The sequence below is a fragment of the Gadus chalcogrammus genome, chromosome 1, assembly GCF_026213295.1.
Source record: "Gadus chalcogrammus isolate NIFS_2021 chromosome 1, NIFS_Gcha_1.0, whole genome shotgun sequence".
Taxonomy (NCBI): Eukaryota; Metazoa; Chordata; class Actinopteri; order Gadiformes; family Gadidae; genus Gadus; species Gadus chalcogrammus.
In genome coordinates, this window is record NC_079412.1 from 27,093,903 (window position 1) to 27,120,405 (window position 26,503).

At 41.1% G+C, this 26,503-nt stretch overlaps 1 protein-coding gene across 3 annotated transcripts; it reads right to left on the bottom strand.

Annotated features, from left to right (window-relative positions):
- stat6 (signal transducer and activator of transcription 6, interleukin-4 induced) lies at positions 1 to 21,657 on the bottom strand. 3 transcript variants are annotated; one of them, XM_056599194.1, is made up of 21 exons: positions 21,165 to 21,657; positions 20,999 to 21,055; positions 19,736 to 19,885; positions 19,309 to 19,453; positions 14,116 to 14,199; positions 12,753 to 12,939; positions 12,016 to 12,116; positions 11,357 to 11,505; positions 10,650 to 10,766; positions 10,188 to 10,364; positions 9,333 to 9,420; positions 9,120 to 9,242; positions 8,846 to 8,938; positions 8,475 to 8,678; positions 7,983 to 8,077; positions 7,756 to 7,889; positions 7,506 to 7,655; positions 7,102 to 7,165; positions 5,383 to 5,484; positions 2,846 to 2,941; positions 3 to 2,637 (listed from the first exon to the last, which is right to left on the bottom strand). In XM_056599194.1, the coding sequence occupies exons 3-21, from the start codon at positions 19,867 to 19,869 to the stop codon at positions 2,577 to 2,579; spliced, it is 2,304 nt and encodes a 767-aa protein (XP_056455169.1). In that variant the 5' UTR covers positions 19,870 to 19,885; positions 20,999 to 21,055; positions 21,165 to 21,657; the 3' UTR covers positions 3 to 2,576. The 3 variants fall into 3 exon arrangements, with proteins under 3 accessions (XP_056455174.1, XP_056455169.1, XP_056455180.1); XM_056599199.1 differs by lacking the exon at positions 20,999 to 21,055 and having other exon boundaries at positions 1 to 2,637; positions 21,118 to 21,657; XM_056599205.1 differs by lacking the exon at positions 5,383 to 5,484 and having other exon boundaries at positions 20,999 to 21,657.
- Positions 21,658 to 26,503: the final 4,846 nt, after the last annotated feature.

Here is a 26,503-nt window from a genome sequence, read left to right on the forward strand (position 1 = left end):
AACGCGCAAGTTTATTTGAGAGAATATGCAGCCTTGCCTCCCGCTAACTTAATAGTTTAACCAGCGCAACATCCAGTATTTTTGAGGATCTTTTCTTTAGATAGGATGATGTTAAGCCTTTTAATCCAATTCCCATAATTACATAAATAATGCAACTTCTGGGCACGCACACACATTTATATGAAAATAAACACACAAATCAGTCAACCATCTGGTCGTTTCTGAGCTTAATCTTTAATACCTTTTCAAATGTTTACACAATAACTGCAGAATTATTTGGCTACCTGACGTCTTTTTTATTATATGGATTTCAGTGATTTTGTTCCAAATCAGTATGATTTATGCAGCATTTGTGATGATGTCCTTTTTTAGCAATTAGATCATTGGTATAGATCCATGTACAGGTGTGTGACAGTTGGTTTGCCTTTCCTTTTGCTTGTATGCCATGGAAGAAAACAAAGAAATTCAACACACTTTAATGTGGAATTAGCTTTACTACTGGATTGTGTTTCTTTTTGACGACATAAAGAGTTATTTTTAGTTATTTCAGTTCATGTGGTTAAAATAAGAGTGCTGTGACTTCTTCCAGTGGCTTCTATTGGTTTACATTTGAAGAAGATTGAATGAACCCCACTCTAATTAACAGGGGTCACCTTGAGATCAACAAACATCTTTGGTTTCTACTGGAAATGCGTGCCTGTATTTTTAAAGACGAGAGTGAATGAAACTTGAAGGTGAAGCTTCACATTGGCTTTGCATCCCCTCCATATTTACCCTTGCTTCCTTTGTTTACATGATGGCCATTTTGTTCTGTTCTTTTGAAGGGACATATAATGCTGCTAGGAGTATCATTTTGGGAAAGAGGAAGTTGACACTGGGACAGCAGTTGCCATTCAACAAAGCAATTACCAAACCAGACGTGTAAGCTTTTATCTCTTTCCGCTTTCTTTTCTTTAGCTTTTAGTTTGATTTTTCCAGCTTTAGTTTTAATTTTAGCGACTTTTGTTGACCTTCAAATTGTTTTTCTAATGGAAAGGCTTTGTGATGTACAGTGTAAAGTTTTCTTTTTTTTTAAGATTTACCTTGATTATGAAAAGGCGATGGATCAACCATATAGTATTCAAGTTATACAGTGTCTCCTCTTTGGATGATGGATTATGGAAGATATGCCAATGTGATTCACTGATATGTGAAATACAATCTGCCTTGGTTCAATGGATAGTCAATTTGCTTTAGAGCACACCTTTCTAACAAGACTGCCATGGATTCATTATTCTTATGTAAAATATCCAAAATCTCTGGCTACAATATTTTCTTGTACTTTTTATACTTTAAACCATCAAGTTCTCACAGTTATGCTGGTAGCCCTTTTAAAATATTTACCTTCTTAGAAATGGCCATCAGTTGCCGGCATTGCCTGTTTCCCTGAAATAGTTTAATCAGCCAACCATGGTTTTGATAGTTAAGAAAGTTTTATTTTAAAAATGTATAAAATATTACTGAAATATTCATAATTATACATATCATAAAAAAAATAAAATTAAAAAAATGATATATCAAAGGAGAGCATTGAGTAAGCATACAAAAGGAACGTGTATGATTGAATGGGGTAAAGGAGTGAGGAGATTCTAACTCCTCAACTATGAATATAATTTATCTGAGCTTGACAAAACATAGAAATTCAACTGTACTATGTTCAAATTAAAGGTAACCAAGGTTAATAAGTCAGGATCAATGTACGGTCGTGATCGGTTGTGAAATATGTATCTTAGTTTATCTCTAGAATTGCAATATATCTGCTGCTCTAAAAAGTAAAATGTCCTTTATACATTTCAATTTGTATAATTTTACGGCTTAAGTTACAGTTAAAACCAAGCTTAATTCTCAGTGTAGCCACATAAGATATGTGAAGAAAAGCTTGCCTGAAGTGAAAAAAATCTGTTGATAAAACATATTTACAACAATATTTTAAGTGAACTGTATGAACCCAAAACGAATCCTCTTAAATGGATACAAAACATAATATAACAAATTGCAAAGTGTATCATTGGCTTTTCCCGCTTCTTTAGATGAAAATATTGCTACTTGATTCATTAAAAATGAACTCAAGAAATGTACAAGTACAACATAAACCTGCAATGTTCATAAGATAAGGAAGTCTTTGCCAATCCAGAGAAAACATGTTTTAATTTATGTGTTCCAATAACAACTGCTAAATATGTGCATAGTTTATAAGCATAGCAATGTATACAGTAGTTTATACCTTATACCTTATTTATACAAAAGATGGACATATAGGCAGTTAAACAAACTGCCAATTTATAAAAATACCTCATTATCATATGACCTGGAAAGTAAAGTTCTGTTAATGCAGTGATTTCATTCACTATATCATATTATCAGATCCTCAACTACTACCTTATCCACAACCAGTTTCACACTGTATGTGAATGTATCATCTTCAGTTGTACCTGTTAGTAAGTGATGGCCAAAGCGGTGGAAGTACATCAATATAACACTATCGCATCCACACCGTCATACAGAGTGTTTCCATTGAAGACATATCTCCTACTGCCCTATTCCTGTATTAACTTTTCAATAAAATCATAATCCACATCCATATTCGTAGGCGGAGGCCTGTAGGACACACACACACACACACACACACACACACACACACACACACACACACACACACACACACACACACACACACACACACACACACACACACACACACACACACACGCGTATGTCAAAACAAGCACTAGTGTAATACACTGATATTTTGAAAATTTGTAGTATAATGTGTATTGCATATAGTAAATATTTTGTGTCCAATTACATTTCTGGAGGGTAGATTCCAATGGGGTCAATGAAGCTGAACCCTGCTGCTCCGCCTGTAGAGTCAGCTCCAAATGAATTCCCCGGGAACGGTTGTCTGCCGGAGAGAAATACAATAACATAAAGGGCAGCAATTCAGCAACCGTGGCCTATACCTTGAACCAGTCCCCCAAAGCATTCCCCAGCAGTTGAAATCCTTCTTATTACATTGTTTGGCGTTTTCGGTGAACAGTTTGTTTCTATACTGGAAATGCAGCATTATATTCTGAACAGGCAGGCGGGAGGACAGCCATTACATGGGAGTTCAAACATACAATAAAGGGATTCACCGAGATATCTTCAAATTGTTGTTTGCCTTACTAACCCAGATTCAGACTACGTTTTGAATTCCAAATCCATCATTGTACGTTCAGAAGGTGAGTTATCCTGTGTAGCCGCATTGACTTGTAGAGTTACAGTAGCGCAGCTCCTGTTAATGTTAGGGGAATACCATTTTAATTTGTTCCCAAAAGGAGCAAGGCTACGGCCACTCTGCGAGTCAATTGAAACAGCTAACAGAAAACATATGCTATCCAAGCGAACTCCCCTTCTGGACGCACAGTGATGAGAATGGAATTAACCAACTGTCTGAATCTGGGTAAGGCAATTTTAAATTGAAAGAGATCTCGGCGTACAAGCATGACAAAGCAAGGCAGAAAACAAAGTCTTGCTTAACAGGAAGAGGTCAGGTGAGGAGAGGAAGTGCAGTGGGTATCATTCCATGAGCAGGATAGGACCTGTTTAAGTGTAACTTTGTTAAGCCCCAGATCATGTAACTCTGAATAAATCAAACACTGCTGTGTACTTTCAGGATTACCCGTTTCACAACGGCTTATTTCAATGTTACTGTTAATTCTAATAGTTTTGTTAATCTATTTATATTTGTGGAAAAGTTAAGCATACGTTTACTGAAACCTACTGTGTGGCAATACTTTAAACATCATGCATCCATTGACATTACAAAACAATGTGAAAGGTTAAAAGGTTTACGTTCAATCTCTGGTGGTTTTCTGTCTAATACGATAGCCCCCAGGCCGATAACCATGGTTGGACGATTGGACTTTTAGGCTGGGTGAGGCTGCACACATGTTGCACATTGAGCAGGATGAGCAGGACGGGTCGGCTTAGCTCAGGAGTCAGAGCAGTTGTCTTGTCTTGTAACCGAAAGGTTGCTAGTTCGATCCCCAGCTCCTCCTAGCTGAGTGTTGATGCGTCCCTGAGCAAGATAAGGGTGAACTCACACTAGGCCATCTGGCCGTGGCCGTTGGCCGTTTTCACACCTAACCGTGCTCAAATGGCCCCATTGTTCTCTGGCCTGCACTCACACTAGGCCATCTGGCCGTTGGCCGTCGCAACTGTGGCCTGGCCACAGTAGGCTCTTGAACATACGTCATCACGTCGTAAGTAACACGTCATCACCAAGCGTCCGCTGCATGGACCATAATAAAGTCTGCCGCCAGTCAGAGTTTTAACAACAATGGACAACAACACAGAAAACACAGTTCACACTTTGCTGAGTCTGTTGCTTATTTGGATATATGTTTACCGTTTAATGGGAAAGAAGGCTCGTCGCCTTAATTATGTCCGTGGTCGTCGCATGGACTATACGTCATCCAGCTCAGGTTGCGTAGCCGTGCCTGTGCGCGTGTCGGCTCATTAGCATCTGTACCGTAGCGGCCCGTACCGTAGCAGCACACCTCTCCCAAGTGGCCAAATTGGCCTGGCCTGGCCAGATTGGCCACACTCACACTGGCAGATTTGAGCACGGTTAGGTGTGAAAACAGATGGCCTAGTGTGAGTGCACTCTTACCCTAACTGCTCCTGACGAGCTGGCTGTCGCCTTGCATGGTTGACTTAACCGTTGGTGTGCAATGTGTGTATTAAACGATGTAAGTCGCTTTGGATAAAAGCGTCTGCTAAATGCCCTAATTGTAATTGAGCAATCAGTGCGCAAAGCTGAAACCAGCCATCTCCAACACCTCCAACGGGAAAAACCTGTTCTTTTGTCATGTAAGTGATACATCATCACAAATCATCTAATAATACTCTACTTTATGCGTGGTTGGAGCAGTATAGAAATCCCCTATTCCTTCAATTTTGACACGTCAAGTCAAATTTATTGTTGCGCTATATTATTAACAAAGAGGGAAAAGCAATACGCATTGGAATAGCTTATAACTTAACCAATGAGGCATTAGAAAGAAGTCCCAAATGCGTAGTTGGCAGGGTAATCTCGCAGCTAACCTGCTCTGTACCAGGGAAGCTCCAGGTGAGGCCCACACAGCATGAGTTGCCACGGCAACTGAACAGAGGGTCATCTAAATCATAGTTAGGTAGGAAGGTATCTGAAACCGACAATACTGCCCCCTAAATAACATATCTGGATACCCTGGAAATCCAGCCTGCAAGGAAAAAGGGCCCTGCTCATGTCCCTGCATGCACAGTTGTCTCCCGCCCCCCTGCACAGAGGTTTCAGGTGAGCCAGTGTTTCTGACTCACAAGGGCGAGGTTAGAGGTTGTACTAGCATCCGAGGACTCATATCCGGCATCTCGCTGCGGGGGGTATTGCAGGAAAGATTAGATGAGGCCGGGGCAACTTCCCTATGTACAACAACAACAAACAAAAAGACACATCAGGGCTCTAAAGTGCGACCAATTTGGTCGCACATGCGACCTAATTTCTCAATGGTGCGACTAAAAAAAATCGGAGGTCGCACCGGTGCAACCAGCCGTTCAAAAAGAAAAAACCTCTGCGACTCTGAAAGGACCATATCATGGTCTAAACCAATCAGAGATAATGAAGAGCGGGACCCCCCTCTGATTGGCTGTGGTCCAGATATTCCTGTTTATTCAACTTCATTTAAGAATACTCGTCAGAATTTTACGATTTTCACAGGCTGCAATATTGCATCTGTCAGTTGTCAAATTTGCTGAACAAAATGTTAAACTTCAATAATTGTTCATAGTCAACTTATATCGTGCATTTATTTAAGCTCTCAACAGCATAACCATACAGCTTCGCCACATCGGCGGGAAAACACGGCACACGCAAAGTAGGCTACATCCATGGAATCAGCCGTTCAAAACCAGTCTGCATGAATCGTATGACAATTGGATGGCAGGGGATGCGGACAAGGTATACACCGCAGGGGAGAACATGAGAGCCCCAGCTCGCCGCATAGTAGCCTGGGTGCTTTAAGCATGGAATAAGCTGGATACGGAGTGGGTGAAAAACGATGTGTGTGTGTGTGTGTGTGTTTGTGTGTCACTCTGTTCGAGCCTGCATGAGAGTTCAATGTTGTCATTAGCTGTGTTACGTCTTTCTGACCAATCGCAGTTCAAGGCCGACCTGGGCTGTACCACTTCGGGAGGGGGCGCTCAGTTACTCCCCTCTAGACAAAACCGAATTGGTTGCGACGTTGACCCGGCGCCGCCCGAAACGTTAACGGGCCACGGGGAATTCTCCCAACTCTCCCGATTACCACTCTGCGTGTGCGTGCGTGCGTGCCTGTGTGTGTGTGCAGGCTTATTCAATTGCCTGGTAAACATATAGGCCTACGGTAATATTCATACTGGTTTAAATAATGCATTTGATAGTAGGCTATTTCCCATCGTTGCTGAGCAAGAGTTTTGTTCGAAAGTTCAGTGATAGAAAACAAATAATAGCCCGGGCTATTGCCAAAGATCAAGAAGGCCAAACTACATGAGTTGGCCATCAGAGGGGCATGTGACTGCAATTGAGGATAGTCCATAAGACCTGGAGCCATGAGATGTTCAGTTTGAAGTTTCAGTTTAAAACACTTGCACTTTTAATTTAGATTTTCTTTTTATTTCATTTATCTTCAGATGTTTAAAGTTTAAATTGCAGCTCAGTGAAGCACTTACAGCACCAAAATGTTTCAGTGAAATTACCTTTCTTGTGCAAATATTCAAATAAAGGACATTATGTTGACCAGATTCTTAGTTCATCATTTACAAGTCAATAGTGCCTATATGGACAGCTATTTATAAAACGTGAACCTGTGAAACTGCAGTGTTGAATGCGATATGGTCGACAATTTGGGTGCACCTAACTTTTGTGCTGGTGCACCTAAGAAAAAAAGTTAGGCGCACCAGTGCAACCAGTGAAAAATGTTAGTTTAGAGCCCTGCACATAAAAAACATGCAGTCTGATTGGCGGACACTTGACGTTGGCACAGATAGCTGTAGCTGGCTTACGCGTCCACTTTGGTTTGGAGCCTCACGCCGATGTAGCCTCCCTCTCGAGACGGCAACGGGTCGTCTGTCAACAACAGAGCCCGCCGTCAGGACATTCACATTGAGGCCATTTAGCAGACGCTTTTATCCAACTCGACTTACAGTTAGTACATTTCAAAGAAGAAAGAGAAACAACCATACATTGCTGTCAGCACAGTAAAGATGTTCATAGAAACGAGAAGCATTCACAATCACTAGGATAACCCGTATAGGATAAGACGCGGCACAATTCTAAGTACTATTTTCAGGATGTACAACATACAATAAGTATATATCCATACATAGTATACACATATTATGTTCATTAAAATGGATGAAGGAGCAGAGAGGTGGTAGGGACTGGGGGGGGGGGGGGGGGGGTTTACCTGTGTAGTACTTTTCGAATATCCCGTGTTTGGGATAATCAGGGTACAGAAACGCTAGGCTTTCGATGTCGATGATGCGGTTGCCGAGGCAACGGATCTCCAGGTCTCTCTTGGAGAAGGGCTGAATGTTCTGGATCTTCTGTCCCCCGTCTGTGTGGTTGTGTGTGTGTGTGTGTGTTCATAAATCAGATTAATATATCACAGTCGATGAACGGATTAAAGAGTTTGACCGCCGACTCAAATCACTCACTTTCACTGGCCGCCACGTAGGCGATGGTGATACCGCCGATCTCCGAGTCGCTGAAGCGGAGCAGGAAGGTCCCGTTGGGCCTGTCCTTCAGGATCAGGTGGAGATGCTGCTTGCCGATGAAGCCAAAGATTACCCTGGTGGAGTTGTAGCAGCAGACATGAGGTTGTCTATAATAAACAGTATGTATCGTATAAGATCTCCACTATATTGCCCACGTCCCCACCCACCCTTCGCTCCAGTAGGCCTTGAGGTGCCTTTTGGTCAGTTCCATGGCTCCCTCGAACCACTGCCAGAAGGTGAACTGCCGACTTGGGAGCATCTCCTGCAATATGAAAACACATGCTTATGAACCAGGGGGAGCTCATACGTGTGTGTGCGTGCGTGCGTGCGTGCGTGTATGTATGCGTTTGTGCATGAGTGCGTCGGTTAGTTTAAAGTCTGTCTCTGTTGGTGCGGCCGATTCTCAAGGTTGTCGTCCGAAGTGCTAGCGAAGTATTCCAGTCTCTTACCCTTAAACATTTGTGTGTGCGCCTGTGTGTATGCAGAAGGGGGAGTGGGCACATGATGTTCTACATGTCAGCAACTCTCTGTGGCTTTAACGTGTGCATTTGTGTGTGTGTGTGTGTGTGTGTGTGTGTGTGTGTGTGTGTGTGTGTGTGTGTGTGTGTGTGTGTGTGTGTGTGCACACACGCGTTTGTAGGGGGAAAAGGGCCGTTTACCTTATTAAACTGTGCCCAGGACACCATCATTTTACTGAAGTCTCCAGAGATGTCTGGCTGATCAAATATCTTCTGGGCCAGGAAGTGCAGATTGTACTGGTTGAGGCAGTGCTGCGTCTGCACCTCAGACATGAATTTACTGTTGAGGGTCATACACATTAGCTTCCAGGGCACGCCGTCCGGCACCACAAACGGTATCCTGTCCTGATGACATCATCAAACAGGTGAGTCTGACATTGCTTACAAACAAACCCTTGCACTTATTGGCATCCAAATCCCCATGACATGAAACATGATGTGTGTATTTGTAACATATTACATTTATTTCCATGCTTATGATTTAACAGGATATATATTCACATGCCACTCACTGGTTCGGAAAAGGCACAGTCCCAGATAACGGTGGCCATGGCGTTGATTTCTTGACTGCCATGAACAATGACAACCACCGGCACTGAGATTATCTACGGACACAAGTTTGGTATTTAGAAATGGTTTCCTCTGCTACAAAAGATGGTTTCCTTTATTCACCAAAAAAGCCCTATAAACAACCTTGACTTAGCCAACCCTCCATATTCCCCTTTGCTTGTGGTTAGTTGCAACACACCAGGGGAACAGTGAGGGCTATGACACAAAAAGCACTACCTGTATCCTGTAGGGAGTGTCACAACCAGTAATGTTGATATCTGTGGAGAAGAGGATGGCAAATTTCTCCTCAGTCACAGACTCTGTTCCCTTCCGGTCTGCCCTCTTGATCTTCTTAACAGACTATTGCAACAACAAAAAACAACATTAACAACATGTAATATTATTCAAAAAAAAATTGTTTGGCCTCAGGGAATTGCACGCAATACCCACCATGTTCCTGAAGGTGGCGCATGTGCTCTTGCTAGTGGGGTGGTGCTCCAAAATGGCCGTATTGTTGATCAGCTCTCCAACATTGTCACTGAGATTACAGAAGAGGAGCCCCATGAAAAGTATTATTTGAATAGTCAACAGAGTAATTCTCACAAAAATTAACTCAAACTCACTCTCATAAATGTATTAACAGCTGTAATATTTACGTATAATTGCTTTTGTAATAGTTTTCTTTGTAGTTGAATATTTTAAATAAGTGATGCAATTTCCTTGTGAAATTGGTCATTTGATTCAACTTGCGGTCTTCAAGCCTTTCACAAACACTTGTAGATTGCACATTGCATATAATGTTTAAGGCATTGCATAGCATATGATAATCAGGTTGTATGGCACAGAAGGAACCTGTTCTCTTGAAGCCATAATCCCAAAACCTTATCTCAATATCTTCTACGATTGCCAAGGGGCAATTTTATCACAGGAACACTGGCCTCCTTCCAAGTACTTCCTCCTTCTCTGTGTGGCCAATGACAAAAATACTTCAGATGGCTCTCAGCTGGGCATGGTGCCCAGGTTAGGTGGCTCACACTTGGGCAGAGTAACCAGGTTAGGGGACTATCAGCTGGGTAAGGTACCCAAGTAGAGACCTCTACCCTGGGCATGGTACCCAGTTTTGGTAGCTCAAACTTGGGCATGTTAATCTGGTTAGAGGACTCTCAGCTGGGCAAGACACCTAGGTAGAGGAATCTCACCTGGGCATGGTACCCAGGTTAGACAGCTCTCACCTGGACCCGGTGGTAAATATCCAGATAAGATGGCTTTTACATCGGCAAACTACCCAGCTGAGGTGACTCTCACCTAGTGAGGGTACCGAGTTGCTTCAGGTGCCTGGCCTGGGCCTCTGTGATGATCTGGGCCTTCAGCACCACCGGCTTCCCTGGAGCCATCTTCTCCCCCAGCAGGTAGCGCACAACGGTGGAGAACTTGGACTGCGTCTTGATGACCTGAGGAGGCTGCTTGTCCACCAGCAGAGAGCTGGGATCATGACACAAATTAGCAAATTAATTTGCTCACTGTAGAAAATTATGCACGCGTTGATGACTCTGCATGTTTATTATGAAAACTCTTGCGAATCAAGTAGCAATGCAGTCATATGTTCATTTTTGACGTTTTTCTGTGTTCATATATTCAATGTAGGGGGTGTTAAATGTAAATGTAATGCATGTGAAAGTAGTACATGTGAATTGATTCAATGTTCAGGGATTCAATGTAGATTAAATAAATGTAAATATATGAAATGTAAATGGGGTGAATGTAAACCTTTTAATGAGCTCCTGTTGAAGTGTGACCAGCATGTCCTGCAACTCTGGGATTGGATTCCCTGCCAACATCCATTCTTGCCTCAGCTTCCCATTCAAACCAAGCAGTTGCTCACACCTGAAAGAGGGAAGAGAGAGGACAGCACAGAGGCAGAGATAGAGGAAGAGAGAGCGAGCGAGAGAGAGAGAACAACATATTTACTCAATAATCATACAACAATAACATAATAACAATACAGCCAAGAAATATTACTTGTCTGTAGTCAATAATTAATTTAGCATTAGAAGTTTAGCATCTCATTTTATTAAATTATCCTTCATGTAACCTACTTAGCATCATCTACTACAGTAGTGAAACTACAGTGCCCCTCCACTGTTGGACTCAAGATACGTGTAATCAGCGACCACGTATTGGCATTGATGTAACAGTTAATTAAAGTCTACAAAGAGCTGCTAACGGTAAGAACAATCTAATCAACTTGCCCTGATGCAATGCAGTCAGCCAGCAACCTAACACACTGAAGGAAAATGGAAAAACAAGATATAAAAGAACAGCTAGATACGCCCTGACACTTGAGACCAGCTCAACAATTGAAAACAGGTCAACAATAGATGGTTGCTATTCCTAGGAAACCTAACATAACATTACAACCATCAAGAACGTTGATTTGGGGGGGAGGGGGGAGAGTGGAGGTTTTGTGGCTTCACCAGGTCTGCAATGGTCCCAGGTTGTCGTCAAACGGGTGCCCTATGGTGGCCTTGTGCTGCTCCCAACTCCAGGTCTTCAGCTGGCTGATGAGGCGGGCCTGGCAGTGCCCCAGGGACTCCACTGCGTTCTTCAGCTGCCCTAACCGGTTCTACCATACAGCACAACAGCATATTAAATATCGTATTATTGACATTATTTCATAGTCATCCTTGCATTGGTTTATTTAGAGTTCCACACTATCAGAAACAAATTGACCACAAGGAAACTCTATATCTTCAATAAATGGGTTAGTACAAGTTGACAACAGACGTTATGCTGCCTCGTCTCTGGAGCTACCTATTGTTACTTCAGTCAAGTTGTAGTGTTTAGCAATCTGGCGATTGGTGCGTCGCTATGCGCTCCGGTGCCAGAATACTATGATATAATCAGCTACATCAGTAGAGAGAAATTTGGGGATTTGAGCTGGTTTCAATAACATTGGTAAACATAACTTCTGTAACATGCTTTACTCTGCGCTTTTACTTAACTCAACATTTATGACAATTTATTGCAAATAAACACAAATATACAACATCAAAACCCCATTAAACTAAGGAATAACTTTCTGAATCCCCTCTGTTGTGCATAATGTCTCAGTATGCCGTATTTCGTTGCTTACTGTTCTCAGGCTTTTTAAGTTATGCTCCTGCTTTTGAATCTTGTTTTGGAGTTTTTGGAGTTCTGTGTTTTGTGGATCCATTCCATTCTGTATGGAAGGCCCTGAAAACATAGTGGGCGGAATTCAGATGCAGGCAATATCACAGAAATGTAACACATTCCAGTACATAAACAAATAAACATATATTATAACATTGCTGAGAATGTGTTTATAGAAAGAAAATGTCTAATATTAAGTTGCTCAAATAGATTAGTGCTAGGATTATGTAGTAAAAAACATGTGAAAACAAGTTGTGTGTGTGTGTGTGTGTGTGTGTGTGTGTGTGTGTGTGTGTGTGTGTGTGTGTGTGTGTGTGTGTGTGTGTGTGTGTGTGTGTGTGTGTGTGTGTGTGTGTGTGTGTGTGTGTGTGTGTGTGTGTGTGATTGTTGAATGGTTTGAGGAAAATAATGTCCTCAGGTAGGAATCGAGATCCTTATCTTCTATGATTCGTAAAAGTTTCAAAACTTCCAAAATTGACATGATCTTACACACAATTGACTCATCCCATAATTCGCCACACTTCTTTTCTTATCCCACAGCAGAATGGATTTCATCCTGAAATTAGCACCCCTTTGACCCGAGAATTGATTTTAAACTCCAGATTTGTTTTGGAACGACAATCAATTTCCGATCTAATCGTGACCCTAAGAATCAGAATCCAATCTTCAGGTACTGGAAGATTCAAAGGGTAAACTCACCTATGGTCTCAAGGTTCTGTTTGTCCCAGTTCAGGTCCTCCTGCTGCTGGTGGATAGACTGTCTGCAGTCTTGGACGTACAGAACTTGGTACACCAGTCTGTCCACATCGCTCGTTTTTGGGGCCTCTGGGGCCGGTTCTTGGCTTGGAGACGGCGGCATAATTGAAAGAATTTCTACCTGCTGGGGCTGCAGAATTGAGTGGAATTGAGTGGGTTTCTTGGTTCTCCTTCAAAACATATAATTATCAATATTATTATTACTATTATCCCCAAATAAATCTTTATTCTTTGCTACAGGATCGGTAAAAGGGGTTGTATGTTTCAAAGGACCACAAATAAGCCACTTGGCAGTATAAGCCGCATCTAATCATGCATCTTTGCCCACAACCCAAATGCTTACAAAGTAGCGCAGAATGCTGCCGTAAAGGCCGTTAAAAAATTGTTTCAATAGTACAATGATGGGGCCACGTGAGTATTTAGACATAATGCAGATTCAAGCTTCAAAAAAACAAGAGAAATGTCCACATAATTATACTAATTTGGTTTCCCCTTTAAAGGATGTGTCTGGTTTTCCCAGTTAACTGTATACATTGTCTATATCTAGATGTAAATCAGCCTTGATTTTTGTTTAACTCACTCCCTCTTGTGGTAAAGCGTGTTACGAAATTGGGCATTAGGTGATAATTTGACATCCATTATATTCCAAATTGTATTAAATGTTTGGCATGAGCATGACAGAATGCTTAAGCTCAGTTAATAAAACTCACCCTCCTACACTTACACTTCAGACTTATTGAAATGGTGCTCTGAATTCAATTCAAAATCACATCACACTACCTTGAAAGCAGCAACCACTAAGGTCATATATCATACCTTACTTGGGATGGACAAAACAAATATAGCTGGTAAACACTCGTTTTGAATATAATGGATGTGAAACTATCAGAAACAAATTGACCACAAAGAAACTCTGTATCTTCAATAAATGGGTTAGTACAAGTTGGCAACAGACTTTATGCTGCCTCGTCATTGGAGCTACCTATTGTTACTTCAGTCAAGTTATAGTGTTTAGCTATCTAGCGATTGGTGCCTCGCTATGCGCTCGAATAGAATCAGTAGACAGAAATTTGGGGATTTGAGCTGATTTCAATTACATTGGTAAACATAACTTCTGTAACATGCTTTACTCTGCGCTTCTACTTAACTCAACATTTATGACAATTTATGGCGCTTTGTGCCACCCAGATCAAATCTAAAGTCCTCACAGACCATGTATACTAAAGGCATAACAAAACTTTGACTAAGAACTAAAACGTGCTTGACAAATTTGAGATTTTTCAGATTGTGGAACAATGCATCTTACAGGGTTGTTGATGAGGTGCCTTTCCTTCCTGAGCATGTCTCGGACCATCACTCCGAAGTTCAGGGACTGTGCTCGATACATTTCCTGCAAAGAAGGTTGAATGCTATGAGGTCAAACACGTGCTCTGGAAAACATTACAAATGTACTGTTTTTGATGTGACTAGTCCAATATGTAGGGACTAGTTATGGAGTGAGTAGGTCATAGATAAAAAAGGTTTTATTATACTCTTCTTTTTTGTTTGAATGTATTATCAATTTTATTTGTGAATTGACATGTATATAACTTGAGTGGAAGTGTGTGTGTGTATACAGGCATCTTTTGACCTTACAAGTGTGCCGCCCAGATCAAATGAGTAATCCAATGCTTGCATTGCGGTTGTCTTATCAACCGATTTGTCTGGTATTTTCAAGCTTTCTTGAACTAGGGCAACAGACATTTCCTTTCATTTGGTCTTTATTTTGAAGTGAAAAGCAAGTATGACACACCATACACATGCACATAAAATGAAACAACAATAATTATAAAGTGTCATAAACAATATTTATGTTATGCCGCCTCCTGCCACGCCGTCCAATACCTCCATCTAGTGGTCGCTTGACCCCACCGGCCCTCATTCTCCCGACACACCTGCCATTAATCCTCAATCTCCACTCCCTACTTCAGCCGCGATCTCCATTCAGCCGGCGCCAGTTCGTCGTTTACTACTACCCAAATAGTAGCGGCCCTACCAGCGCTTTACTAAGGTCTGCTCTTTTTCCCTGTTCCCCTAGTTAAACCTCTTCCCTCTCCTTTAGTTCTCCATCCGCCACCCTGCTTACCTGTTGCCGAACCATTGACTGCCTGACTACCCGCCTGTCACTGAACCCTTGTCTGCCTGACTGCCTGCCTGCCGGTTAACGAACCCTTGCCTGTCTGACCATCACTTGCCTAGCCCTGGCTTGTCATTTACCCCTGCCCCAATAAACACCACTTCCTTTCCCTCCCTCTCCGCCTCCCTGTGTCAAGCTTTTGGGTCCCCTCGTTCTGTACCCCTTAACAATTTATAAAATAAATGTAGCGTCTGTGTCCGAAAAGGAGTGGGAGGAAGCCGAAGTTTATGTATTCCCACCAAATTATTTACATAACAACAACAAACAAAAAACAAAGAAGAAAACAAAACACCAAAATCACCTATCCCAGTACAATCAGTGTTGCTAATGTCACACTCAAAATCACCTACACTCATCCCGATACCATGCAAAAATTTGTTTTTGTACCCCTTTTTAAACTGAATTATGTTTGTGCTAAGCTTTACTTCCTTTTCTAAACGATTCCACAAATTCACCCGACAGCCATTCACATACTTTTAAGAGTTGTTCTGAAATTGTAATTTTTTTAATTAAGTTCCCGTCTCAAATTGTACCCAAATCTGTCCATAAATAGTTTTTGGATGTTTCCTGGAAGTAGTTGATTTCTTGCCTTGAACATGATTTGTGCAGTCTTAAATTGAACCATATCGCTGAGCTTCAGTGAGTGTGACTTAAGGAATAATGAGTTGGTATTTTCAAGATATCCAACGTTATTGATGATCCTTGATTTTTTGTAAGGTGCATAACCGCTGTAGGTTTCTCCATATCGCCACACAGTAAGTCAGATATGGTAATATGAGTATAATAGATGTGTAATGATTGTGGTCCAGAATGTATCTTGATTTTCTCAAAGTTGCTATGGTTTTTGCCAGTTTTTCTTTAACGTGATTAATCTGTGATTTCCAGACGATTTTGTGAATTAAGATCACAGCCAGAAATTGTATTTCATATACTCTTTCTATACTTATTTCATGTATTAGCAATTGGACTTGTGTCTTTGTTTTATGATTTCCAAATAGCATAATCTTTGTTTTGTTTAAATTAAGAGACAATTTGTTGATATCATAGTATTCTTCTTAAATATCCTCATTATATTGTTTAATTTATTTTTATATTTCTTATATTTATTTTCTGCTTCTTTTATAAATTTTCCATACAGTGTATTTCTCTTTTTGCAGGCATTTTTTAAACCCTTAGTGATCCACGGACTAGTTATCTGTTTTTGTCCATCACTGTATGGTTTCACCAGACAGTTTTTGTCATTAAGTGATTGTAAAACATTTAGAAATCCATTGTATGCTTTGTTAGTATCTTCTATCTCATATACTATCCTCCAATTCTGTTTCAGTAAGTCATTCTTTAATGCATTTATGTTTACTTCGGTTCTCAGTCTTTTGTATTTAAAATGACTGGGGTTTCCTATAATTACAGTGATCAACAATAAAAACAGGCAAATGGTCACTGTATTGTTTTCTGTAATATTTGTTACTATATTGTCTATTAATGCTGCTGAATGAGAAGTAATTATACTAGGTCTTGTTATAGGATATAAACCCATACTGTATATAATACTGATGAATTCCTCCGTTATTTTATGTTTTTTTTTATTCAAAAGGTCTTTATTATAATTATAATCCCCGCATTTAAACATAATCTTTTGTAAAACTATTGTAAACATGTTTCCCATCCAATCTTTGAATATTTCAATATCGATCCGGGAGCTCTGTATATACAGCTGACATTAACATTCTTGGGCTTTTCCATACAAATTTCTATTGTAACACATTCCAACAAATCATCAACCACTGTTGTCATGTTTTCCACCACCTTCTATTTCAGTATTTTGTCCACATAGATAGCCACACCTCATCCACCTTTTTTGCTTCTGTTTGTATAATACAATTCATAGCAATCAATCCCTAAGTCCACACCTTTCTCTGTGCTGATCCAGGTCTCTGAGAATGTTATAATGTTAAATGGAATCTTGAACAGTTTTATATATTATTCTATGCTGTGGAAGATGTGATATAGACTTCTGCTATAAGTGGATAATTTACATGTTGTTTCCTGAATGGAAATGTACGTTAAATTGCTATCTGTGTAATAACTGCAGCTGTTTTTTATATTGTTAAGTAAGTTGTTTTCCGAATCAACGTCATTTTCTATGTGTTGTGTGTTACGCTATGCATATGCAAAGGTTTCTAGTTCTGTTAGAGAAATAAATTTACATTTAGCAGACGCTTTTATCCAAAGCAACTTACATCAGTAACTTAATACACACATTGACACACCGACGGCAGAGTCAACCATGCAAGGCGACAGTCCGTCAGGAGCAGTTAGGGTTAAAGGGAAACTTCACCCATTTCCATTAAGCTTTGTATCGTTAGAAACCCACTCATATTTTAGAATGGTCGTGCATCATTCCCTTATTTGCTGGAGAGACTGGAGAGATCCGTATCGATCTCCAACACTTCCTGTTTAAGATGAAGCAATATGACGATTTTTGCGTAGAAGTAAATAGGAAGTGTAAGAGGGGAGGATTCTCGTAAGACTACAAGCACTAGTCCCACCCCTCTATAGGGGGTGGGACCCACTTACGCTACAGACCTATTAGAGCAGTGCCAGTGGGTGGGACTTCACCAGCAGAAACTAACATCCACAGCGTCTGAAGCTAAGCTAACAGAGGCTGTTGATAAAACTGAAGTACAATGGCGGAAGGTACTGGATCTGACATAGAAGATGGCACCATGCAAAAGTTCACCATTTCGAAAGAAATACAAACGAGGACTAATTCACTGAGTTCACCAACTAATACTCTTCACTAGAAATGTTGTGTGAAATGATTTTCAAGCAGTCTTGCGGTATCAGCTTGGTAGATGGAACAGCGAGGTGTCCGATAGGCGGAGATCTAGATCAGCGGGAGTGGCCAGCGAAGCTGTGCATCGTGGTGCATGGTGGGAGTTGTCTTCAATCCACAAGAATTTTATTTTATTGTTCGACTACATATAGGAGCCAATTTCAATCTATATTCATGCCTCCACCGGTGAAATGCTCCTTTAAGTATCTTGCTCAGGGACACATCAACACACCTTTCGGTTAAAAGACAACTTCTCTATCTCCTGAGCTAAGCCGACCAGAAAAATATTAATAGGAATTGTCATGGTGAATCGTGAATTCCATTACCTTGTTGTGGTGTATCGTATTGGTATGTATCCAGTTCATCCAGGTCCCTAAAGAGTAATACTTTGGCTTGTTCTGGTGTTCCGTTGAGCTTGATGCATATTTTGCAGTTGGTCATCCAAATTGATTGAATTTTCTTCTGCTTTCCAAGGAATCTGGCCTTTCTGGCGATGTCAGCCTTTTTCTTTGTCAGGATTTCATTCATATACATATCCGATCCGATATTCATCTTCCCTGTTTCGGCAGTTCCGTTTTGTGGTTCCTGTTGGCAAACTGAATTATGATGTTTATCCGTCTTGCTTCTCCATGGGAGCGGGTGACAGGCCTCGATGTTGACACTGTCCAACTCAATCCCCTTTGAGTGGAGGAACACCGTCACCTGTTGCTCCACAGATGTGGCGTCCTGCTCGCTCGTCTCCCCTCCGTTCAGCGTTGTTAATGCCCGCGCATATGTGCAGGGTTTGGGCTCAAGACCAGTGACAATGATGTCCTTCAATCTGGAATACTGTTCCAAATCACCAAACCTGATTTTCAGCAACATAATCCGGTTGTCCTTCTTTGAGTTTTGTAGCCCCAGCTCTATAACTTCCTCCACCAAGCGCTCGATGCAGTTCTGCTGTTTACGAACAGCATGAACCTCCTCCGTCAGTATCGAGCGATTGTTTAATATCATGGACATCCTCCACATTGGTGGCATTGCGTTTATTAGAACAATGGTCAAATAGTGCGATCAAAGAATCAGATCAAATAATATAATTTATAAATCCTCATTCAGTTCCCCACCCAGCTATCCTCTCCTCAACGACAAACACGCGTCTATAAACAGTAGATCCTGTTTCATTTTGATAACTATGTTACTCTTTCAGTTCAGTCATCATTTTGAGGTTGGGATCAGATTGTCCCGAAATATTAAATATGTCAATATTAACAGAATAGATAGGCAACACATAATTTTGTTCAATGGTACAGACTAGTGATAAATGTTTCTTTGCATGATATAACAAAGACAGCAAGGGGAGGGGTGCTCTGTACGGGAGGGATACATTAAGGCAATCTTTATTTGCGTTGACTAATGTAAAATGAAAGACCGTGAAACCAAACAAGGACGGCTGTAAGACAAGCTTGAACCCGCTCAGAGAGGATGGGGGAGGCTGTAGATCTTACCATGTTGCTGCTTGTGCGCATCAGCCTGATCTTCTCCACCACGTTGGTCTCCTGCTCCGCCTTTGACCTCAGGTACATGATGATCTGGTTCAGTAGGGTCTGCGCCTGCAATTGCTGGTCCACTTTTTCCAGCTCAAAATCCTCCCTGGGAAGACACACAAACCAACACACACTTAGTAATGGTGTTGGAGTGTCTGTGTTTGCGAGTGTGTCTTAATGATATATGTGCATGTTTATGTGCACGTGTGCGTCTGTATGTGTGTACTAAGCAATCTCCACATTTTCATGAACCCCCACCTTGCATGAAAGCACCTTTACATGCTGAAGTTACAGTGGTTGTTCCTGTTTTGGGTGTGCGTGCATGCCTCACTTTGTGTGACTGTTCATACGTAACGTGTTTGTGTGTTTGTGTGTTTGCTGTCAATACCATGGTTGCGTCTCAATCCAATCTGCCAACAGATATCGGACGTAGATGGGGAAGGTATTTGGAGGGTAAAGTTCATCGATGCTCTCGGTGGGTATGGATCGTAACAGCTTGCTCATCAGGCCCCACTGCGCCATGGTTACGGTAGGAACTCTGGGACACACGCAACAAAACCATCATCTACTTAGCATAGCAAAGTCAAGCCAAACAGGAAACAGAGATGTTAGTTTAAGAACAACCTCAGAGCTAAACTGAAGACGAGGACCGAGGTATTAGCATAAGCGATGAGACTGTCCAGACAGGCCGTGTGCATACTTGGATAGCTGGGTTTATGTTAAACCAGATGAACTAAGGGTCTTGCATCATAGATGGAGGAATGTTGGAGGAATAGGATCATTCGGGATTTCATACAAAGAACAAACCCCAAGCCTCGGCCAGCTATCAATTATGTGTGCTGAGGTACATGATGTGTGCAGTCCTGATGGGAGCACTAGTGACTCGCAGCACACAAAACCTTGACACGAAAATAACATTTTGAATCCAACTTTCCCAGCGAGCAGGCTGAACTACATGGAACGTGTTATTATGATCACAATATGTTTGACATAACATTAAACACAAATCCTTATAATTCATGAAAATGCATAATATCAGATACATTAAAGGTATCATTCTTATTATTCGAAGAACCATTTATAATAGGACTGCATTGCTAACTTACCCTGCTACATGTGTCCCATATTTCATTTTTTTCAGATCTGATTTGAATGCAACAACAAGGAAATGTAAACATGCAGTTTAGCTTTCCTATTCCGAAATAAGAGTAGGCCTACCTCAAATATAAGTCCACGACGACGATAAATCAGCTATGTCGGTGCGGTGTAGGCTATATCTACCTATATATACATATACAGAATATGTTTTGGCTCCTTTTTGATGTTATCTTCCTTTGAAGTAACTGTTAGGGCCTAGTTTAACGTGCAGTACAACTTCTAGGATAACCAGCGTATTCATAGCACGAGTTATTTGGAAAAACAAAAGGTGATAATGAAAACAGACGATATAATGAAACATATCACAAGTCTTATAACGAGCTTGTGACTAACGTCATATCAACTAAATATAATAGCGAACTGAAAAGTTACATGGAGGTATTAGGAATTCCAATTACGCATCTGCATGAAATAATATTCAGGCTGTAGGCTGTAATAGTTCCATTTTTATATAGCCTACAATTACAGGCTCTTGTTAATATTTATCCCTTACCTTCCACCGAAAGTTGAATCAGCTTTCCTCAAAACGTTTCCAGAAATAGGGTCACGTCTGTCAAATTGTAAGTTAATTAATACATCAGTATGGGCCACTATTTATCCATAGTGTCCAACCTGTAATGTAAGACGCTCCTGGGTCGATCCCCTGCTTTTTCACGGACCTTTTCGATGCAATGCGAACCGAGCTCCAACTGTAAAATATGGTGCAACTTCCACGGTTAAAAATCGTAGGGTAGGTACTTCCCTATTACGAGCAATATGCCAACTCAGTGAGAAGAGCGCAACTATTTCCTGTGCCTGTTCCTAGGCACGCTATAAAGCTTCAAACTAAATGGCGCACTTCAAAAAAAAGTTATAATACATTTTAAAGATAAAGGGACAACATCCAGAGGCATACCCAATTAGGTTTATGTTATCCTTAGTGTAAAAAGGTAAAACATGAACCATGACGTTTATCATTAGCCTATTTTCATGTTAGGTAATATTCTAACTATAATTAATATGCCATCTACATATCCGCCGCATATGATGGTCGTCTGTGTTCAATATATAGCGATTATTCAAATATAATCAACTACATGGATATGGTTATAATCACGCAGTTGCGCTATATTCGACAGTTCTCTACCAAACTGAAAGCGCACCAGATGGGCGTGCTCAGCGTCATCTGAACGTCTCCACAACATGGGCGTGGTCAGCGTCATGTGAACGCCTACACAACATAGGCGTGGTCAGCGTCATATGAATGCCCACACCAGATTGGCGCCCATGAACTGTGGACTTGTGTCTTCGTGAATTGCGGACACAAGTTCATTCGCAACTTCCAGGAACAGCCTGAGTCACAAACCCATTTTACCGTTGCCTCGTCTTTGGTGAAAGCAAGTGGAATGATCAATGTAGGATTGTAATTGCGCGGGTGTCTTTACTAAAGCTAGATAGGTCTCCTAGTAGTTATGAAAAGGCGTTTGAACGATTCATAAATTAAATGATTGTTGTTATTATTGTTTTGTTTTTTCATTGTTGTTGGTGTTGTTGTAAGTAGCCTGTTAGTAGCCTAAACTTACTCCCATTTATCCTAATAGGCTAGTAGCCTTTTGTATATGTAGAAGAGAAAACATTAAACGATTCAGCATTTGAGGGGAAATGTATGCATTTATGTAATAATTAATTGTGTGATTATGTCTAAATGGCCAATTTGTTTTTATTTTAATTGAACATCCTTTTACCATACTGTTTTTATTATATTGACCGCAAGATGGCGCTGCAATACAACATTGAATACCAACGAGGTCTTGTTTCGTGCAACATAGCCCCCGTCGCAGCAGGGCGGACTCTGAGATACATTCGGCATTCATAGCAACTAAGCATGAACCAAGGACATATAACGCCTTCATGATTTGATGAGACATAACCCACTTTATGTTACGATAACCTGTCACGTTAAGAAACTTAGATACGCTGTACAAACCAGGTGTAGTCTGAACATTTTTTTCATGGCATTCCACCTGTCTGAATCAATTTCCTTTCAGTTTCTGATTGACGTGTATATCATTCAAACGACCGCACGCCTAAAGCTGGCAGATACTTAGGTTTCATGTCTCAAGTTTCATTATTACAATGATTTCCTTGGGACTTAAACAATCAGATATTTAGTAAAAAAATATATCTATACATAAGATAGGCCTATATTGCTTGGCAACTAACATGCCTTATTATTTAGGCTTTTTTAGTGTTTCAATAGTGTACCAATATTCTGAGTGTACCAATATTTGTGGGGACAGTTTCTTCTCCCAGCAAAAAAACTGTATGTCACATCAAATTGATTGAGATTCCGACAGCCTGAGGTCAAACTGTTTTCTTTATCATGTATAACCTTCTTGTCAAGGACAAAAGGTTGAACATGAAGTCCGATTTTCCAAAAAAAAGATTTATATTGGTATAAATACCAATCTTTTGACTTGACTGATCCATTTCAACAACGTAACTTTGCCCTTCCTAGTAAATTAGTGTTAATTTCTGTCTCAATTCTTACACTTGCTACCTTGTGTTTCAGAGTTGACTCAACCTGTTGCTGTTTGCTGAATTCACTATCTGCATGCTGGTTTATCATAATCTTCCGGGGTCCTCTTAGGTAAAAGCCTGACTTGGAGGCATTCAACATCTGGAACCAATACAGCTGTGCCGGCTATCTCTGGGACCAGGGGGCTCTGAGGTTGAATGGTGGGGTGGGTGTGCAAGGGGTTTGGCTAGTGGCTGTTTTGGCCCTGGGGGTCCATGTGTCCCTGACTTCAAAATAGACTTGATTGCTAACAGCTGGCAGCCCTAACTCACCCAGTGTCAAAGCTCTCCTCTGATGTCAACCTTGTCAGTATCAAGGCCTGCACAATGGAAGGCTATAGCAGCACATCTAGCATCTAGGTGGCCAAAGATAAGTATGGACAGAGGTATAGATAGAGAGAGAGAGAGAGAGAGAGAGAGAGAGAGAGAGAGAGAGAGAGAGAGAGAGAGAGAGAGAGAGAGAGAGAGAGAGAGAGAGAGAGAGAGACGAAAAAAGGTTGTGTCTATGAGGGTGGAATCCCAAAAATGGCCTGTTTCCAATGTTATACCTATAAATGGCTTTTGTGTTGTCAAGGTATAATCACAACTGAAATAACTTTAAAGTTGGTTTGAAGGATTAGTAGCCACAGAATGTGCTTGCAGACTAAAATAACAATCATGTTCAGCAGGGAATATTTACCTCAAAGCTCAAGACAAATCATCCAAACCAAACAACACAAATCCTCAGTGTCCATTAAATACAACTTACCTACCTACTTACATCCATTATCATCATTAAGATGATTGATACCATCCTGACATTATTATCGTTAAGCATGAGGCTTAATGTTAGATTTGAGTGATAAAGGATTCCTAGGACTAAAACCTCATATCATCTAATGAATACAAATGAATCACTATAAATGGAAGAGTTATTATCCAGTGTTTGTGCTTGAGATGGAAAAAGTTATGATAGAACAGACAGAACTATGGGACTCAAACCGCTCGCGTATGAGTAAATAGGACAACAGTTCATTAGCATCTTTTATTATCCAATTACAAACTTGGCTCGCCTAATTACCTCCAATCAGCAGGGAGGAGACGATGATTGACTTCCTGGAGGACAGGGATCCGTTTGGACTACAAGGACACTTTGTTATTCTGCAACCGGGCTGTTTGTTTCACACTGAAATGCAAATTAAATGGCTAACTTAGGCCACCGTGTACACCGTGGACTATCAGTTTTTATTGATTATCAGATAAAACGTAAGGCCACAGTTCATGGACCTCCTGCATGTGGTCCCGCACAGCAAATATGCTCTCAATTGCAACTTAATTGCATCAGTTGAAGAGCATCCACGAAGCATAACTGATCAATACCGGCCAGGTGACCAACAAGAGCAGGAACAACCCCTCAAAAACTATTGTTTTCAAGCAGGATACTTTTAAAGGTTATTTCATTTTTTTTTTTTACCTTGTATGAAATATAACTAGATTATATTAGCAAGCGGTCGCAGGAACAAGTCCCCTTCATCATTAAGCCAAGGGCATGTGGCGCACAAGGTTGTGGTCATATCCGAAGCCATGCATCATCATTAGAGCAGTAATTATACTGTCATCAACACCTCCACCAACACTAGCCTACTGGGACACAGTCACAGATGTTTAAAAACCTAGCTTTGACACCGCTATCCATAACAGGGATGGTGTACGAGGATGCTTTGCTAGGACGCTGCTCTGCAATAAAACTTCCACTTTACTTTGTAGCGAGTCTCTCTTGATTTTCTCCCTTTGTTCCTGTCGTTGGGCTTTTGAGTTTTTGAGAGATGTCAGGACTGGAAATAGCGCTGGCCGTGCCGCTGGGACACGATGTTGTTTACAGACAGTGACAGGGATGAAGGACCTCTGGGCTCTGGTGCTGTCGGCCTGAGGCCTCCAGGGTGTGTGAGCACTGCTTCTGTTGCTGTTCTGGAGCCTGCAACACACACAAACACATAATAAACACCCACACGCACACACACAGACACACACACATGCACACACACACACACACACACACACACATACACACACTCACATGCAAGGCCCCTAAACTCAAAACAGTGCACACACACAATTAATTCATACCCACACATAAACACGGAAATGCTCACACACTTGCAGCTTTCTTTAAGAATGTTATTTTCCAGTGAGTCACCCTTCTCTCTCTCTCTTTTTGTACAACACACACATTTGCAATGCCGCAAACATGCAATAAAGCAATGACTTAAATTCAATACTGTTGTTGTTGCTGTTGTGTTTTCCTTCCTCATTATCGATGCAGACCACACAAGTCACTTTGCGTGAAGTCACCCAAATCCCATATTACAAACACTACAAAATCTCATTAGTGTGTTGATACATTAAATGATTTGGTAATCAGTTAAAGTGACTCCGGTGACCTTATTGTGATGGTGAGGTAAGCATCAACATTATGTCATTTCTGCACTCTGGCCAATTGGAGTCCCTTAACTGCTGAAGTCATTAAAAACAAATAAATAGTCGTGGTCAAATATTGACATATTCTGTTTAATATTGTGTGATACTCTTCTCTTAAAATACAGTCTTTTTGAGGTAGACCATTACAGTTCAAGAACATTTTTTTTTTAAACAGACAAAAAAGACATGAAATAAATACTTTCATGTACAATATGCCGCAAAATGAGGTAGAAATGGTTACAGAAAATGTACAAGAACCAAGAATAAAGTTACTGTGATAAGAGATAATAACAGCTAAGAAAAAGCCAATTTGTTGGACAAACTGTTTTGATTAGAAGCGAGGACAACACTGATTCATCAAGTGGTATATCGGGTAGCCATGGGTCGCTGATTTGCTAGAAAATAACACTAAAGTCACCATTTTAATTTCGGTCTCGGAAAAAATAACAAGTAATTGCAGACATCTGGACTACAGCCGACCCTCGAGGCTACGTCCTATCATTTGTGTATGCATTGTGTATGTGTGTGTTTTCTTTTTGGTTTGGTAGACAGTGATCAATATGCACAACGGGGGTGATTCTGATTGATCTGCTTGCATGGCATGACTGAGGCCACCAGCTGTAGAAGAGGGGAGGGCCGGACTGTGATATAGGGTTGCTGGACATCAATCAGGGGCATGGCGACTCCAGAAGGATCCGTATGGGGAAGGTGTGCGGGGGACGGGGTTTGGTTGGGTTGGGGTGGGGGACTGGGGCTATGCACCACATGGCTGTGGCTAGGGGCTAGTGGGCAATCCAATCTAATGAGATTCCATTGGGGACATTGAGAGAGAGAGAGAGAGAGAGAGAGAGAGAGAGAGAGAGAGAGAGAGAGAGAGAGAGAGAGGGAGAGAGAGAGAGGTAGAGAGAGAGAGAGAGACAGAGAGAGAGAGAGAGAGAGAGGAGAGAGAGAGAGAGAGAGAGGGAGAAGAGGGAGAGGGGGAGAG

What these genes read in the sequence shown, in the direction of transcription:
- stat6 (XM_056599199.1), bottom strand. Translation starts at nt 19,869, where the DNA reads ATGGCGCAGTGGGGCCTGATGAGCAAGCTGTTACGATCCATACCCACC. An exon ending in CAACTCGGTACCCTCACTAG is followed by an intron (nt 9,421 to 10,187) that starts GTGAGAGTCACC and finishes CTGTAATCTCAG; the next exon opens with TGACAATGTTGGAGAGCTGA. An exon ending in CAACCTCTAACCTCGCCCTT is followed by an intron (nt 2,942 to 5,382) that starts GTGAGTCAGAAA and finishes TCTCTCCGGCAG; the next exon opens with ACAACCGTTCCCGGGGAATT.